At 56.3% G+C, this 19115-nt stretch overlaps 1 protein-coding gene across 1 annotated transcript in view; it reads right to left on the reverse strand.

The window, feature by feature from the left end:
• Positions 1-19115, reverse strand: part of BMP6 (bone morphogenetic protein 6) — a gene marked incomplete at its 5' end in the record, with an annotated part of 67223 nt that overhangs the window by 8126 nt on the left and 39982 nt on the right. The window contains one exon of the mRNA XM_084227762.1: positions 7272-7464. Within this exon, the coding sequence (XP_084083888.1) occupies positions 7272-7464 (193 nt within the window). The remainder of the gene's footprint in view (positions 1-7271; positions 7465-19115) is intronic.

Consider the following 19115-nt stretch of genomic DNA (forward strand, 5'->3'; position numbering starts at 1 on the left):
GAAATCACGCGGGCCTTCGGGCACGGGGTGAGACGTCGACAGACCCCTGGGCGGAGCTGCCGCCGGGTCCGTGCCTCCGAGGTGGGGGCGGCGGCAGCAGGGCCGTCCTCCTCCTGCGGCTCCACCGCAGTCTGCCCTGGCAGCTGCCCCTCGGCGCCCTCTCAAGTAACAGTGTGCCCTGGACTGCGGCGGGCCCCAAGCAGGTGCGAGCTCCGAGCCGACGGGTGCTCAATGGTCCAGTCAGCCCCAGGAGTGAAAAATGGTCCCGTCGGACCTGTGGGCGGGGCTCCCTGGAGGAGGCTGTAAGCCAGTGTTGGAGGGAGCTGAAGGAGAGACGGCCCCAGCCCCCAAATAGAAGAGACACCGTTCCAGCCCCCAAAGGAAGAAGACAGACGGGAAGACTCCGTTCCTGGCCTCCGAAGAGGACGGAAAGAGACATCCAGCAGCCGCCCTCCGAGGAGGGCGAAGAAAAGACGACGACCTCTGCAGAGATGGGGCCTCGGGCCTGTCTCCGGCATGGCCTGAAGGGAGCCCCGAAGGCCCTGCCTGGCGTCTCAAAGAGCTGCTTATTGCTGGTGTAACCCAACAGCTCACAAAGAGCTGTGAACACTGGGGTGTCTCTGGTTCTGCCTCTGCGGGACCAGGAGTGACCCTCACTACCGGCCAGCACCCATCCAGCCCTCCTGGTGGCCAGTGGCAACCATCACTGACACTCTCTGAGCGAGCAGCTGCCACGTGTGGCCGCAGTGAGCTCTTTGTCTCCCTGGTTTGTAAAATAAACCCCGCAGTGGTTGCTCCTGGACCCAGGGCCTCTGGCAGTTGTGCAGGCAGGTGAGAACCCACAGGCATGGCCCAGTCCTCCGGCGGGCCCTGTCCTTGGATGGCCAGCACCTGCAGGCCCCTCCTGTGTGGCTGTTGTACTGCGAAAGCCCTAGGTTTTGGTTCTTGGCCTTTTGGGGCGTTTTGGAGGCTATGTGGTCTCAGAGGCCGTTCCATCTTCCCACCCGGCCTCCTGCCCTGTCCACCTGTTTCAGAACTCAACATAGTACAATGAGCAGGAAAGAAAATATGTAAGACTTGAAAAGGAAAAACTGAAACTGATATTTAGAGAAGCCATACCTGTATTTATAGAAATGCCAAAATACTACACAGAAAAACAGGCAGAATGTGTGAATGTGTGTGACTACTGGATAGAAGACCAATATAAACAATTCGATTTCTATCTATGGGCAAAAAGCAGTAAGTCACTGACATGTTTAAAAACAAGCACCACTTACAAATAGCATCAAAAATCCACCATCTAGGCTGAATCTAATAAAAACGTTCAAGACAAGAGGTGAGCTGGGAAGCACCCCCAAGCCAGGCCCCTTCTGGCCAGCAGTCCGAGCCCAGAGGGGGAGCGGGCATCCACGGCTGGGGCAGAACGTGCGTGGGCAGGAAAGTGCATCACCAACTCACCATTTTAGAATAGGGACCATCCTTCAATAAAGACTGCTTGAAACCGGGAGAAGCTCCCTGCGCAGCCAGAAGTGAGCTGAAGGCCCCCACAAGCCTGGTCCTGCCTGGCAGGGAGTTGGAGCCCAGAGGGGGATTCAGCGATTTGGAGCCCAGAGTGCAATCCAGCCACCCCACCTCCTGGGAAGTCTGTGGGACTTCAAGACACACCTTGGGAATTAAACGCAAAGGAGGAGATATTCTGTGACAGCGACCATTAACATACTCAAAGCACCACTGCCTCACTGGACTTCTGGCATAACGGTATTTGACTCGACTGGACTGCCAGTTTCCGACATCCCAGAAAGAGCACACCAAAAAGATGCCAGCCAATACCAGCGACACAGTGTCCCAACACATAGCGCTAATTAGAAAACAGGCAGCAGGGAGAAGAAAAACTACATGCAACCTAGCAACTCCTCAGGAAAAAGACACACCACAAAAAGAAAACCACCCACGAGATTGCAACAACAGTGACTTGGAAGAACTTCTGAGCCTTCCCGAAAGAGAATTCAAAATTGCCGAGATGAAAAAACTGACGGAAGTCATTAAGGAAAACAACACTCAGAAGAATGAAATTGAGGCCCTAAAGAGGGAAATGAAGGAAATGCAGGAGATCACAGGATTAACAGAAGAGCTAAAGAACGCTGGGAAAAGCAGTGATAACAGAATAGAGGAGATGGAAGTACGAATACGCACTCTCAAAGACACAGCAATAAAAACAACCAAAACAGAAAAGGAAAGAGAAGTACGAAGGAAAAAGACTGAAGAAAGACTTCGGGAACTATCTGACTCCACGAGGAAAGGAAATAGAAGAGTTACAGGAATCCCAGAAGGAGAGGAGAGAGACCTAGGATCAGAGAAAATATTCAAGGAAATAATTGAAGAGAACTTCCCAGACACGAAGGAGCTGAAAATAGACATACAAGCAGCAAGAAGAACACCAACCTTCCATGATGAAAGGAAAAATACAGCAAGACACATAATAGTAAAGCTCCCAAGAATCCAAGACAAGTTAAAAATAATGAAGCTGACAAGAGGGAAGAAAGAAATAACATACAAAGAAAAAACAATCAGGCTGACATCAGACTTCTCCGAAGAAACACTACGGGCAAGGAGAGAGTGGAGGGACATAGTCAGTAGACTCCAAGAAAACAGATGCCAACCAAGAATCCTCTATCCTGCAAAGCTCTCCTTCCTCTAGGAAGAAAGAATAAGGACCTTCCCAGACACACAGAAACTCGGAATTTCATTACGACTAAACCCCCACTCCAAAAAAGTCCTAGCCAGAGCAATAAGACAAGAGAAAGACATCCAAGGAATCCAAATAGGGAAGGAAGAAGTCAAACTATCACTATTCGCAGATGATACGATAATACACATAGAGAACCCCAAAACTCCACAGAAAAACTAATTCAACTCATCAATCAGTTTAGTAAAGTGTCAGGATACAAAATTAACAAACAAAAATCAGTAGCCTTCCTATACACCAACAATAAATCTGAAGAAGAAATCAAAAAAACCATCCCTTTTATTATTGAAGCAAAAAAAAAAAATCAAATACCTGGGAATAAACCTAACAAAAGAGGTAAAGGACCTATACAAAGAAAACTATAAGACACTGTTAAAAGAAATAGAAGAAGACACAAAGAAATGGAAAGACATCCCCTGCTCATGGATTGGAAGAATAAACATTATTAAAATGGCCATCCTACCAAAAGCAATCTACAGATTCAATGCTATTCCAATCAAAATTTCAATGACACTCTTCAAAGAAATAGAACAATTACTGATGAAATTCATACGGAATCACCAAAAACCCCGAACAGCCAAAGCTCTCCTGAAAAAAAAAAAAAAAAAAAAAAGAGGGGAACGGAGGCATCACATTCCCAGTCTTCAAACTATACCACAAAGCCATAATTGAAAACTGCATGGTATTGGAACAAGCACAGACACACGGACCAATGGAACCCAATAGAAAAATCCGGAAATAAACCCACAGATTTATGGTCAACTAATCTTTTTTTTTTTTTTTAAAGATTTATTTATTTATTTATGCAAGCACTGGGTACAGTCAGAAGCGCAGGAGGGCGAGAGAACTCACCAGAGCCAGAGCGGGGAGCAGAGCAGGCAGAAGGACCGAAGTACACTGCTGAGGGGAGCAGCGGGCGGCAGGAGAGGTCTGCGCGCCATGTGGGACCCTCCTCCGGTGGCCGGGGAGCAGCCGGGGATCGAACCGGCACTGCAGAGGCTGCGGGCAGCTTCGCAACCCAGCGCTCAACCGCTGCGCCACCGGGGAGGCCCTGGTCAACTAATCTTTGACAAAGGAGCAAAGACTATGCATTGGAGCAAAGAAAGTTTGTTCCATAAATGGTGCTGGGAAAACTGGGTCGCTACATGCAAAAGAATGAAGCTTGACCACTACCTCACACCATACACAAAAACCAACTCAAAATGGATTAAAGAACTAGACATAAGACCTGAAACCATAAAATACATAGAAGGAAATATAGGCGAAACACTACGTGATTTGCACATCAAAGACATCTTTACAGACACATCACCCAAAGCAGTGACAGTGAAGGCAAAGATCAACAGCTGGGACTACATCCAATTAAAGAGCTTCTGCACAGCAAAAGAGACAATAACCAAAACAAAGAGAAACCCCACCAACTCGGAGAACATTTTTGCACCCAACACTAATGATAAAGGACTGATCACAAAAATCTGCAAAGAGCTGATGAGACTCAACAACAACAAAGAAAATAATCCAATCAAAAATGGGCAGAAGAGCTAAAAAGAAACTTCTCTGAAGAGGAAATGCAAATGGCCAACAGGCATATGAAGAAATGTTCAACATCCCTTGTCATCAGGGAAATGCAAATCAAAACTACCATGAGATACCATCTTACACCAGTGAGAATGGCACATATTAAAAAAACTAGCAACAACAAATGTTGGCGAGGGTGTGGAGAAAAAGGAACTCTCCTGCACGGCTGGTGGGAGTGCAAACTGGTCCAACCACGATGGAGAGCTGTGTGGAGATTCCTCAACCTGCTAAAGATAGAGCTTCCGTAGGATCCAGCGATTCCACTCCTAGGTATTTACCCAAAGGACACAGAAACATCCATTCCAAAGGGCACCTGCACCCCTATGTTTACAGCAGCACTGTTTACAATAGCTAAGCTTTGGAAACAACCCAAATGCCCAGCACGAGGCTAAGACCTGGGGAAATGCAGTTTCGCCTCTTCGGAGGCCTCTCCACTACCTGCTGGCTCGCGCAGGGCTGGTGGGCTCTGTGGGCAGCGCAGCGTGAGGGGTATTCCACAGCTCTACGTCCTTCTCTTTCACGCCTGCTTGTCGGGTGGGCCATGGTCAAACCCCACTGAGGAGAGATGAGAAGGCCGTTCCCAAACAGGAAGCGTGGCCGGCGTCACCACTGTTGTTGAAACGATGCCCATTTTACCAACACAGAGCGACCTGTAGTGCCAGCTGCGAGCAGGACTTGCCTCACGCAGGTATGTGCAGCCGGGCAAGCGTAGCCCGGGGATGAGCACACCCCAACGCCTCTGCTGGAGGCTGACCCCAGCCCGCCCTGGGCTGCGCCTGTCCCCCAGGACCTGGCTCTGCACCCTGGGCTCATTCTCGGGTTCTGAGTCTGGTATCACGGCCCCTTGACTGCATCACACGTGCCATCTACTCTCGGAGGCCCCTCTCCAGACGTGCCCGGCTTGACACCGCCTTGTGTCCAGGGCAGTGTCTGTGGCTCGTCCTGCCACACGGGGCCTCCGGGGCCAGCCCTGCCGGGGCCTTCCCACAGGAGCGCAGCCCGGCTCCCACTGCCACCGCCGCAGGCCACGACTCCACGCCAGACTGCCTTTGGCCATGGTCTGCTTGTCTCCCCGGACAGGCCAGACGTCTGTTGGGTGAAGTTACTCCGTCACAGACTACAAACCCCAGTCTTGGTGGTGAGTCTGGAGAACCGTGTCCAGCAGGACGCTGGTGAAGGCGCAGCAGGGGAGAGTGGGCTTGCAGGGGCCCATGGTTGGGGAGGGTGCGGGGTGGGGGGCTGGGCTCCCTGCCCACAGACAAGAAAACACCTCCCCTCCCAGCCGGACTGGGATCTTTCAGAAGCCTGGAGTGTTCTCCATCCTCAGGACTTGCCCTCACCTGGACACCAAGGACAAAAAGTCACCGAAACCCCATCCTGGACGCAGAGAAGCCCCAGCTTGGATTCCCAAGGAGGGGGCGGCCTGGGACTCTGTCCTCCCCGCTGCTCGTCCTGCCCGGGGCGTGGCCGGATCCTGGCTGCCATTCAGCGCCGCCCCGCACCTGCTGGCGCTCGCTTCTAAGCAGCCCTGGAAAAGTCCCGCATCATAGAGCCCCCGCGTCCACTGTTTACATTACAAAGTCTCCCGCCAAACAGAGAAAACCGAGGCTTCCAGGTTTCTGAGCCAAAAAAGTACTAGTGGTTTATTTCTACCGGGAAAATACAATGGGATGACTAAATTAGGCAGAAGGACAAAAGCCTCACGGCGAGCACTTTCCAGGAGAGCTGGCCGCTCAGCCGCTGCACAGACAGCAGGCCCTGCCCTCTGCACAGCCAGAAACACCGTGGGGCTTCTGCCCCGAAGTCGCAGCTACGAGCAGCGGGCAGCTGGCAGAGCCCTGCCCGGAACACGGGGCCAGGCACGCATGGACCGCGCGGTCCGGGCTGTCTGGAGCACAGGGGGCAAAGGCGGCACCGGGATGGGGGTGGGGGCAGGGGTGGCCGCGATTGCCACTTCCCCCAGTGGGCTCGAGGACGAGCCTGAGCGGTGCCCCAGCCAGCGGCAGGTGTGACAGGACAACTGGACGCCACAGATGCTGGCCCACCCCAGGCGCACTACAGGGGTCCCTCGCGCCTCCAGAGGCCCCCACCGCCCTCCGGCACTGGGGTCCGAGCCAGCACAGACCCTAGGCAAAGGCTGCATCCTCCTCTGCGCCCTCCACAGGCTGGACGTGCAGAGGGGCCCCACGGGCTCTGGGAACTAGAATCAGCCTTTGGGGTCGGTGCACATCGGCTGGCTGAGCACGCACGCACCCCGGGCTCGCCCACGCACAGGTCACCCCCTCAGGAGAAACCAACTCCTCCCAAGCCTGCGGCACCCTTGGGACACAAGCAGGTGCCCAGGGCAAAAGCAGGGATCCACATTTGTGGCAACCCCTGCCACCCCCCCACACTGCGCTCCCGCCCCCGCATGGCCAGTTGCCTCAACGCCCGAGACCGGGACCCGGTGGGCGCTCGCTGACCACGCCACTGACCCTCAGTGCCCAGCAAAACCGAGGCCACTGACTCGCTCCCTGCGTGTCCGCGCCTCGGCCCCTCCTCCCTTGCCCTGCCAGCCTCCCAGAACCCCACCAAGGCTTCTCTCCCTTGCCAAGCCGTCCGCGGACACGCTGGGCGCAGGCTCTTTGTGCGAACAGCTGCCCGCACTTCAGGAGCCAGGAGCTCAGCCAGACGGCACCACGCCTGCCCCGGCCCGCTCGCCCAGCCCCGTCCCCGCAGGGAGCATCTATGGGGCGCCCGCTGTGACCTCAGGCGGATTGACCCCCACACCTGCCACCGGAAGCGGAGACCGCTCGGTCGCGGGGGGCCGAGGGCGCTTTTAGGCGTCGTCACCGGCTCCAGGGAAGCCGCGATTCGGGAGTCCTCAGCTAACAGCAGGGGCTCCCGGCGTGACCCTGGGGAACCCTCCCTGAGGGGGAGCTGGGGGGCCCGCTCGGTGGCCGCCTACCTGTGCGGATGCTCCTGCAGCACTTGATAAATGCTGATAAGAAAAGTTTGGTTTTTAAAACCACCTACAACGCAGTCCTTGTAGATCCGAAACTCTGCAGCGGTGACCGCCTGGCCCTCGGGGATGTGGGACAGGTTGAACTTGAACTCTCTGTGGCGGCGCTGGCGAGGGGAGAGCTCCTTGTCCGACTCCACTACAAGATCAAAGGAAAGAGTGACAGCTGTGGTTACTGCACGGCAGGCCAGGCCTCCCAAGCGGACTGGGCGCCCCGCGGGTTGGGGGGCGGTCGGGGGAGGTGGTTGGGGCTGCTGGAGCCCTCCACTTCACCCCAGGCCTCTCACTTTACTAAGATCATCAAATTCTTAGATGGACAAAGTTGTGGGAAAGCAAGTTATTTACCGCCCGGGCTTCGGCTGTTCCCTGCACACAGGGGACTACAGGCCTCAGAGGCGCCTGGGAGGGGACGGGATGATGAAGGGGAAGCTGGCAGCCCTGGACCATGAGCTCCCACCCTCCCCAGCCCCTTCCTCCCTGCCAATTTGCACCCCACTCCCCGTCTGTTCAACCATTGCTGCCGCCTGAGCCCCTGGGGTAGTGGGGTGGGGGGGGGGAGGCGTCGAGCAGTGCATTTGCAGCAGGGGCTGCAGCTGCGAGGGGCCTCGGTTTTGGCCTAGCACTGAGAGGACATGTGTGGAGGGCTTCGGGGTAAAGCTGCATAGACGATGTTGCAGGAACCAAAGCCCACCATCCCCCTGATGCTGATGGAGCCAAGGGCTGAGCACCCGCTGGGGAACTCCCAGTGGGGCCACCCCAGTCTCCTCTGCACCTCGTGGGGGACCCATGCCTGAGGAGGGAGCTCAGCAGCCGACCACCCACACAGCCAGACCACAGCCTTCCAGGAACTGGAGAGGGATGGAGCCAAGGTTGGCTGTCCGTGGACCATCCCCCCGGAGGCAGAGGATGGGCACCGGGGTAGCCACCACCTCTCAGTCTGGCAGCGGCCAAGTCTGCGTCCCACCCCGATCCTGCCCCTCCCCACTCCAGGCGCCTTTGCCCTGCTGCTCTGGCTGCAGGGAAATCTCTGCAGCAAATTAATCCTTCAGGGCTAAGCTTTCCCAGGGCTTGAGAGTTGAGAAAAACGCCAAGTCATTTGCTGCCTCCAGCTGCCCTCTCTCCCGGAGGGGAGGGCCGTGGCGACGGCTCCTGCAGGCGACGGCAGCAGAGTGGCCCCCATCGAGGCCTGACGGGCACCTTGAGACTTCCACGGGACCACGCAGCGAGTCTTTGGAATTCAAGTTCTTTCTCAATTTCGAGGGTTAAAAGGGACTAAGCTTTGGCCTAAGAGCCTGAATATAGGTAAAAAATAAAGGCCCAGCCTGAAAGCCAGCCACACTGAGAGTGGATTTTCTCATTTGCACCTGCGCGGGGGGGGGGGGGGGGCCGCGGGGACACACCCATGAGACGGCATCCCCCGCTGAAGCCCCCCGCCACCCAAGTCCACCACGTCACCCATGGCTGGAAGGGGAGGCAGTGCAGTTCCCAGAGACTTTCTAAAAAAAAAAAAGGAGCACAACCTCAGAGACGACCATGATCGGAGCAGAGAAGGGAGCACAAAGTCCACTCAAGGACAGACGTGGGGGCTAGTCTTTGGGGCAGAGCAGCACCCCAAATAAAGCATGCCCTGTAGTCACACACTGGGGTGACCCTGTGGGGCTCCGTCCCCCTCCAGGGCATCCCGGGACTGCAGTGCAGTCACTGCTGAGGCCTGTTCATAAGTCTGGGACTCCTTCTGTCAGGGGAGAGGCTGTCCTGAGCTAATCCCATGCAGGCTTGGTGGACCCCACCCCACTCCAGACCAAAGCCATCAGGACACTGGGAAAGACAAATCCCGTCCCCACCCAAGGGAAGGTGGCTGGGGCCTGAGGGTGGGGTTCAGCAGCCAGGTTGGGTATAAAACCAGACACGTGGGCCTTGGGGGGGCCCTTTGGCTTCACGGCTCCTGGCTGGCGGCCAGCTCTCGGAGTGCCTTTGGGCGTCCAGGTCGCGGATCGGGTGGGACGCATGAAAGACTTTATTTCCCTGTTTTCTCCCTGAGCTGTCCATTTCCTCATTTCCCCGTCCCTTGTGAATAAGCCTTTTATGAACCTTCTGTGTGCGCCTGCAGCGGAGTATTGCTAAGTCCCTTTTAAGCGCACGGGTGAGGACCCACAGCCAGGCCACCCGTTTTATATCGGGGCTGCCCTGTAACACTCGCCCATGGGCATCCAGGGAGACTTGCTGGGGAAAGGGTTGGGGGAAGTCGTGACTCTGACACCTCCATGCTGACCCGGCCCACGGGCCCAACCCGACCCTCGCACCTAACCCCTAAGTCTTAACCTCAGCCCTCACTCCATAATCCCTAAGCCATAACCCTGAATCCTTCACCTCAACCTTTGACCCTTAACCCGTAATCCCTAAACCCAAAGTGGTAATTCCTAGTCCATAACCCCAACCCTTAACTCCAAACCCCTAACTCTCCAACCCAAGCCCTAATCCCTGGTCCAAGGAAGCCCCAACAGAGGCTGCACAGGCAGGGGCAGGGCCGGTCAGCTAGGCACAAGACCTGCCACCCGCTCACTGCCACCTCCAAGGCTGCGGCTCCCGCGCCCACCGCGTCCCGAGCCCCAAACATCAGCGAGCAGGCCCACGCCGCTGTCCAGAGTGCTGCTGGGTGCGTGTTCAGGGCACAGCCGCCCACGAGCAGGAGGGGGGAGGAGGGGCAAGCCGGGAGCCAACCCCTCCAGGAAGGGGCCCGCACGCAGCTCTGGAGAGCGAGGCTCTGCGCGTGCAAGGCGGCGGCATGAATGGCATGCGCGGGCGAGCGGGGTCGGGGGTGGGGTAATGGGAGCAAACACCTCCTCAAATTCGTGTTTCTGTGTTTTCCAGAAAGTGCCCAGTGTGGACTAACTGGCTCACGTGGCGTTTCTGCTTCTAACGCTGTGAGAAACCTCCGCACTGGTTTCCACGGCGCCGGCAGCGATCCAGCCCCCGTGGGCCCGAGGCTCCCTCCACATGCCCGCACCTCCCCTGGCTCTGCTGGCGCCACGTTGGGGCCGCCATGACCGGAATGCTGAGGGCCCCGCAGCCAGACAACACACTTGTGTTTCTCAGTCTTCTGGAGGCCGAAGTCCCAGACCAGGTGCACAAGGTGGGCGCCTGGCGGGGCACCTCGGGGAGCAGGGTCCTCCTCGCGCTCTTACAGGAGGCGAAACCCCCTAGGGCCCCTCCCTTGAAACCTGCCCAGACCTTATCACCCCCCAAAGGCGTCCCCCCTCCTAAACCCCTCCCGCTGGGGGTCAGGGCAAAGGCTGTGACAGGAAGGTGTCCATGACCCCTGGCCTGAGGGTCGTGTGTTTTACGGCCTTGCCAATTCACAGGCTGGAATTTCACGCCGTGTCCCTGGTGAGACGGGGCGGTAGTCTCTCCTAATCCCGTGTTGTCTGGTTTCAAGCTGAACTTGCTCTTGGAATTAGAGGGAGAACATTCCAGAACTAGGCGGAGGATGGTCCAGGAGTAGGCGGAGAACATTCCAGAATTAAGCAGAGACTGTTCTGTTCCTTTTTCTCTTTTCAAGAAAATGATTCCTTTCTCTGCAGTTGGGCAAACTTATCTGGATGGTTTTGGGTGTAAAATGTAATCAGACATTATTTTCCTTGAAACTATCCAGGCTATTTCTTTGAGTCAGTGTGCATTTTCTAGAGGTCCGTCAACTGTGGCTTGATTATTCAAAGCTATTGGCCCTCACGACCGTCAGAGTATTCTTCTTGTCTAATCTCCGCGCCACGATTTTTTTTATTGCAATGTTAGCCCTTTGTGGCTTCCCTTCTCCTGACCCATCTAGCTGCAGATAACTATTTTTCTCACTTGATTATGTTAAAAATATTTTAACACTGGTATTTTCCAAAGACCTCCCACTAAGTCTGAATAACGTCACTTAAAGTTGCCTAGAGGAAATACAGGCACCGTCTATTTCCACTGCCCGGGTAGATCAGAAGAGCAAGCGGGGAAGAGGCGAGCAAAGCCAGCGGTGGGCTGCGGTGACCTCACGCAGGACCGCATCTCCTCCCCGCCATGTCTTCGCCAAGCCCAGCCTCCAAAAGGTGCCGAATGAAAATAAAAACAAAACCTCCCATCTCAGTGCAGACATTTGTTCTGCTGCTTTATCTCCCTGTGTTGGAGATGGCCAGCGCCACTTCCACGCCCAGCGGCTCTGCCCTCCCTGGGCCCTGAGCTGCCCTCGGGACCTTTGGCCTCTGGGCTTGTTTGTTCACAGTGAAGCAAAGGCGAGGGGGCCTCCAGGCTGCAGAAGCTGCTGCTGGCCATCCTGCCTCACCCGCAGCACCTTGGGACCTGAGGATTTCAGCTGCGTTTGGAAAATAACATCTGGGACACATTCCTCTCAACTCCAAAGACGTCAAGCCTGACCGCTGTTTGAGGGTGTTACAAGCATCTCCACACAGGAGTTTTCGTCTGTGTCTCAGGAAGTCCTGGGGGCAGGGCGGGGGGCAAAGCTGATGTCACCGCTGTCTAGCAGCGAGAGTCGAGGTCCACACCAGTTCGAGGCTTCCCTGCATCCTCATTTCAGGACCTCAGCTGCTGTCTCCACATTCCCACCTCCCCCCCGCCCACCCCGTCCCAGTGAGTATCTCTAGCTGCTGGGTTCACGTCTTCACCAGACGCCCTGACACACAAAACGCAAGTCCCGACCCCCTCAGCTGAGCTGCCCGTCACTCCACAGAGCCAGCGAGTCACCAGCCTCTGTGGTTCATTGTGCACAAAAGCACCAGCCACAGGTGGAACTCCTGCATATGTAGATTCAGACTCAGCTCCGCAGCCACAGCCGCCATGTTTCAGCGGTCTGTGGCTGCACGTGGCTAGTGGAAGCTGCACTGCAGAGCACACCCCGACCGCGCCCGCCATCACAGTGTCTCTGCCGGACAGCACTGTTCCAGGAAGCCCCCTACCCCAGCCGGCCTACTCCCTCCTGGACCTCCCTCAAGAGGCGGCTCGTCTTGCTGGTCGAGTGACGGGGCTGCTGTCCAGCCCTTGTGGCGTCTACAGGGCAGCCTCGAGGCCTGGAAACTATGTCTTCCTGGGCTGGACTGCGACACCTGCTCCGTTCTGCGTGGATCTGTCTGGGCACCTGCGGGTGACGGCCCCTCTGTGTGGGACGGTGGCACCTGAGACCTGCACTCCCTAGCTCCCCAGGGGCCCTGACGCTGGACAGGGAGCTCTGACCAGCACGCCCCATGAAGGTCTCCTGCAGGCAGGCTCTTCCTTGGCGCCCTGACCTGCCAACACATTCTATGTTTCTACCAAACGTCCGCAGAAGCCCTTGCCTGCTGCTGGGGGGAATGTAAATTGGCGCAGCCACTTTGGAACACACCCTGAAGATTTCTCAAAATATTTAAAAACTAGACCCACCTTATGATCTACTAATCCTACTTCTGGGTTTTTGCCCAAAGAACGTGAAAACACCAACTTGAAAAGACATGTAATTCCCCACTCTCACTGTGGCGCTATGACGGTCAGGAACACCTGAGCACCCAGCAGCACAGCAGTGGGTGAGGGAGGCACGGCACATACACACACAGTGGAATATTACTCAGCCACAAAAAGGTGGAACCTCTGCATTTACAACCATGTAGACTGCCCTCCAAGGGCTGATGCTACAGCAGAAAGAGAGACAAATACGGAATGATTCTACTCACCTGTGGGAAATAGAGAAGCAAAGCAAAGATCAGATAAAACTAAGCAAACCTTAGGCTCTGACAACAGACTGTTGGTGACCAGAGGGGACAGAGGGAGTAGGAGGACGGGTCTTCCGGGTTGGGGGCAGACAGTGACTGGAGCGTCTGGTGGGGGGCATGGTGAGAAAATGTGGTCTCTATAGCTTTGTGAACTAACATTACCTCCATTTAAAAAATAAATCCTCAGCGAGAGTGCACAAGGTCAAGGGCATGAAAAATCCACAAAATGGCAAATCCACCATGAGTAACGGGCAGTGAAGGGCTGGCCCACAGCTCCTCTCCCTGGGTGGGTGACAGCTGGAGTCAGCACTAAATCCTGCCTTTCTCCACAGCCGACCTGTGGCCATGACCACTGAGCTGTGTGCCTCGGGGAGACGACTGTGTTTTCAAAGTTAAAAGTCACTGAAGGGCCAGTTCCCACTTCCGCTCCCAGTGACCTGGCTCTCTCGGTCCTATCGCGTCACCCCCAGCAGATGAGCTGCGAGTCCCAGCCAAAGGTGCGGTCATGGGGACGCCTGTCTCACGGTCCCGTCCAACTCCTCCTTAGTGGGACAGTCAGGGAGGCCTGCGTCATGGGGAGCTGGCATCCACACACGGCCCCAGGTCTCCGGAAGGGTGTCCCCCACAACCCCGCTGTCCCTGGAGGGGCATCCGTACCTGGCCCCTACCCCCAGGACAGGAAAACACAGGTAGGTCACAAAGAGGCTGAGGCTGAAAGCCCCTCATCACAGCCCCAGGACAGGTAGCCTGTGCATCCCTTGTGTCCAAGCACCTACAGCAGGTGGTCGGTGCTGGGGGCTGTGGGGGCTCCACGCCCGAGCTCTGGCCTGGACCAGCGGGGACACAGCACGTGGGGAGGGGGGTGGGCAGAGGTCGGCACCAATTGTACTTTTCGTTTGGTTCTGATTTTCTAACTAACAAAGGGCAAGAAAACAGTCTGGGCTAAGGGGAAGCAGGGCAAAGAAATAGACAAATACCAAATGATTTTACTCACATATGGGAAATAGAGAAGCAAAGCAGAGATGAGATAAAACTAAACAAACCTCAGGCTCTGACAACAGACGGTTGGTGACACCACACTACAGGACGCTCGTGGGTCTGGGTGGGAGCTTTGTCCAGGCCCCCACATCCTGGCTGCGGTGAAGCCCCCTCGGGTCTGCCCGCGGCATCTCCCCATGACTCATGGCCTTGTCACGTCCCTGCAGACGGGGTTTTGGCAAAGCCAGGCCGGGAAGGGGCTGTCCTGAGTAGCTATGGGCAGGAGGACCAGTCATGGGCCCGCTGTCCTGACTCAGCCACCTCCCTGCTTTGGGCAGTACCAGCACCCACATTCCTTGCTGTGCGATTCACCAGATTTTCTGAGAAGAGCAGAGAGTGGCTCTCGCTCAGTGTGAAGTCCCCAATCGGCCTCCGGATGCTGGGGGGAGCCCAGGAATACAGAGATCCAAGTGGGGCCCCCCCCAGCCCCATCCCTCTGCTCCGTCACAAGATTCTTTTGGGATCTCAAATCACGGATCGAGAACAGGTAACCTGCCTGGATAAAATGGTCTTGGAAAGAACAAAGTGAGTGTGGACGAGAGGGGGTTCCCAAGGACACTTGCCCTGGGTTTCTAGATCTATATGGGGTGCAGTTTCTGTGGATCAACATCCCAGCCTCAGCAGGGCACATTCGTGGTCAATAGTCATAGTTCAGGCAAAAAGACAGCTGAGAAGAGATGAGTGGAGAGGGTGTTGCCTGGACGCAAGGGCACCCCACCAAGGCAAGAAGGACACATTAAGAAAGGTATCAACCCTGCCACTGTGAAGGATGAGGCTGATTTCCACCTATGGCGACCACCCTAGCTCCAAACCTTCACAAGCAGGCAGAAAGGAGTCATGCAAAAATAAACCACCAACTAAACAACGAGCCCTCAGGAAACCGCGCTGGAGCGACATGGGGTGCCCCACGGCTCAAACCATCCAGGGCTGCCACACTGAAACAACTCCTGCAGACAGACAGATGCGTGGAGGGAGGGTGAGAAGGGACGTGATGCCTGCAGCAGAGGATGGAGGTGCCCGCCAACCTGCCAAGCCCCCGCCCCACCCGCACACACGTACAGAGCATCCCTCCGAGCCAGCATTCTTCATCACACCACACTACAGGATGCTCAGGGGTCTGAGTGGGAGCCTTGTCCAGGCTCTCAATGACCCTGGCAAGGCCTGTGAGCACCCTGAGCTCCCCGACCAGCTGGTGGGGCATGCAAGCCCAGCACAGGGCCTCCAACCTTCCAGCGCCAGGCTCCAGGGCCAGGGCCAGTGTGGGAGCAACAGAGGTTCTGACAAGTCCAGTGGCCCCTCGGCTGACCAGGTCTGGGCCACACTGGAGCCGTGAGCGGCAGGGCTCTGGGGCCTGCAGCAGGACAGAGGTGCCGGGCAAGTGGTAGATGTAGAGCAAGCAATTCAGCCACCGAGAAAGGGGCTTGGGTCTCGCCTAGGTTGAGCACACCCCCTCCCGCTGTCTACCTGCCACCCCTCAGGAAGGCAGGGCCACAGATGTGCCACAGGTAGAGCAGAAGCTTCTGACCTGGCAACTTCCAGCGGGGCTGGGCAGGGCATGTGAAGCGAAGGGAAGCTGCCTCCCCAGCCACAAGTCTGAGCTCCCAGCTCCAGCCCTGCACCCCCACCTGGTCTGCACTTATCCCTCAGAGGGAAGGGTCCTCATCAGTGAGCCTGCACCACCCAGCGCTGCACCACCCAGCAACAGAGGAGCCTGCCTGCATGACGCACTTGGGCGCTAGTGCTGAGCAAGGAGACCTTAAGGTTCCATCATGAGAAACACCCGCGTGATGCCGTGGGGCGCCCCCGCTTCGTGGCAACGTGGTGGTACCTGCACCTGGGCTGGCAGGCTGCCGTCTCAAGAGGTCCTAAGAGCTAATCTCGAAGCGCAAAGCTGAGCAGAAAAGGTGCCCGAAGGGTGCCCCTCGGTGGTACAGAGCACGAGGCTCTGAGGTGACAGCACCTGCGTGAAGGGCCGGCTGGCACACAGACACACGCCCTGACGAGGCGGAGGACAGTTGGCGAGACAGACTGGCTGAGCAACCGCACTCTGGAGCGTTTCCACGTTGTCTCGGCCGTGTAAAACGTCCATGAGAAGTGCATTTTACTTAGAATAAAAATACTTATTTAAAATAAGCACTCACTAAGTGTAGCCCTCAAGTGGATGGCAGGGGCCCCCACTTTTTCCCAGCTCTTCGGGTCTTTTCTCAAAGACGCTGTCAGTATCCCGGTGCGTATGCAATGGGGACGCGCATCCCTGCCACAGCCAGGCTCGCGGCCACTCTGCGCGCAAAGCCCCGCCGCTGCTGCCTCTGGCTGGCAAGGCTGAGGCCTCCCCGCCAGCTGGGAGACGGACAGGTGTCATTCAGGATTAAAAGCCCATCCTCCAAGCTCGGAAGAAAATCGTACTTGGAAAATCAAATACAACTCAAATGCGTTTCCGCAACTAAATCTGGGTCCCCAGGCGGGGACCCCACAGATCCCTGCCCAGCCCCACCCTCTTCCTTTCTCTCACCCATCTTTCCGCTGTCCCGTCCCCCTCTGCCAGTTTGTCTCTGCCAAACTCACACTGACCGCTGGCCCTCCCAGTGAGCAGGCATGTACCACGCCCCGCCCTGCACAGCCTGAGCTGGGGCACCCCAGTGGGATGGTCCACAGTGCCCTGCACACCACGGGCTGAGGCCCACACGCGCCGTTTTCCCTAGTAGTGTCTCCAGGACAAACCTGGAAAGGAGGTACAGGGACCAACCACACTGGTTCGCCCAAGACAAAGCGTGTCCTCATGCAGAGGCCCACTAACACACAGGAGCCCCATGCAGATGAGGTTGCACTGGCCTGCCTGCAGCCTAGATGTCCTTGTTCAGGGGCCCAGTAACACAAGAGAGCCCCACACAGACAAGGTTATGCTGGCCTGCTTGAAGCCTGGATGTCCTCATGCAGGGGTCCACTGACATGCAGAAGCCCCACGCAGACGAGGTTGCGCTGGCCTGCCTGAAGCCTGGATGTCCTCGTGCAGGGGCCCACTAACATGCAGGAGCCCCACACAGACGAGGTTGCGCTGGCCTGCCTGAAGCCTGGACAGCTGCTTCCAGAAACCCTCTAACAGCAGCTCCTGCGTGGATGTGCAGGCACAGGGTCAGACGTGCATGCGTGCACAGAGCCACGCAGGCTGCTAGGTCCGTGCCTGTGTGCACGCATCACCCGGCACAGCTGCGTCCCCTCTTCCCTCATCGTCTCCTCCAGCCAATTCTCGCAGTTCGCCCTGTCATTATGTCATGACGTCATCACGAATGACGCGTCTCCCTCTAATTGCTCATGCTCTCGTAGCCGGCCCTGGCTGCACATGAGAAGCCCTCTCTGAAGTCGGGAAAGAACGTCTTGCCAACTTCAGATGTTTATGTTTTCATAACGGGCAATCAGCTCGTTAAAAGGACCTCCCTTCCCTGGAGAGTCACCCCGTGTCCCACGGGCATCTGGCCCAGGCGGCTCTGAGGGCTGTCCCTGAGGACGGGGCTGCAGCCGGAGCCGGGGGGCTGGTCGTCTGGCTGCGGCAGGGGCCGTCTCCGTGGAAGGAGGTCTCCAGAGGCGGCCGCCACCTCGTGCGTGCCAACAACATGCCATGCACAGCACAGCACAGCACCAGCTACAGCCGGCAAGTCTTAGAAAACCCTCAAATCAGGATCAAAGTGCAAGTTCAGCAACATGATCCCACGGGGAGCAGTATTAAAGGTTCCCAAACCTCTCCCGGCTATCCCTGCACTCCCTCAAGCAGGGCATGAGACGCACCAGGAGGATACAGCAAGCCCGAGGGGCCATCCCTGCTGACACACAAGGAACCCTGCCCGCACGCTCTGCCTTCCAGGCAGAGAGACGGAGGGTCTGAGCTTCCCCACGGCTGACTGCTGTGTCTTTGCTCATTTTGATCTACTGCAATACTCTGTGTTTTGTAAATCCTGAGAGAAGACAGCGGAACAAAGCAGTTTAAGCCAAGGATTTAGTCTGCTGATGCTTAAAAATTTTTTTTCAAGGAAATAGCCCAGTTATAAATGTGCTTAAAAAGGAGGGTGGTGAGCATGGTGACAGGATCTAACCCTAACCCTAACCTGCTGGAGCCACAGTGCCCAGAATCGATGGACTGGCAGGTCCCGTCAGACAAAGGCTTGCTACAAGGGCCTCCGCTCCCACAGCGGCAGGATGAGACCGTTGCACAAGGTGCTCCCTGAAACAATCCCAGCCGCACCCCAACTCTCCATCACCACCAAAGCCGCTGTGACAATCTGGGGCCACTGTGTGACCCACAGCCGAGTGGCTCGCACCAAGTGTTTGCTCTGGCAGTGCATGAGGACAGTCTCTATTGCATGGCAATCTACCCAGTGTGTACTAGCACTGCAGCTAAGAAAAAGGTAACAGTCTGTGTGCCTTAATTAAAGAAACATTTTATGGCTAAAAAAAGCTAAGCATCTGAGCTAAAGTTTAGCAAGTTCTGATTTTCTGCCAGAGGAGGATCTGTGCTCAGTGCTGCCAGCTGAACCAATGCTGGACGGGGATTGTGACCCTTTCCTTTTCTTTTTTTTTTTTAAAGATTTATTTATTTATTTATTTATACAAGAACCGGGGTACAGGCCAGATGCGCAGGAGGGTGAGAGAATTCACCAGAACCAGAGCAGGGAACAAAACAGGCAGACTGACAGTACACTGCTGAAGGGAGCAGCGGGCGAGACAGGAGAGGTCTGCGTGCCATGTGGGACCCTCGCTGGCAGCCAGGGATCGAACTGGTGCTGCAGACGCAGCGGGCAGCTTCGCAACCCAGTGCTCAACCGCTGCACCACCAGGGGAGGCCATAGTGACCCTTTCTTAAGACAAGGCAATGATGAGACTTACCACAACAACTGACCGGCCCTTTCACGGAAGGTTTCTCTGCAGCATGTGATGCTATTTAGTAGCATCTGACCCACAACAGAATGTCTTTGAAGACCAGTGTCAAGCCTCACAAGGTATCAGCGCCTATAAGACACGGCAC

Source organism: Talpa europaea (assembly GCF_964194135.1).
Source record: "Talpa europaea genome assembly, chromosome: 2".
Classification (NCBI taxonomy): Eukaryota; Metazoa; Chordata; class Mammalia; order Eulipotyphla; family Talpidae; genus Talpa; species Talpa europaea.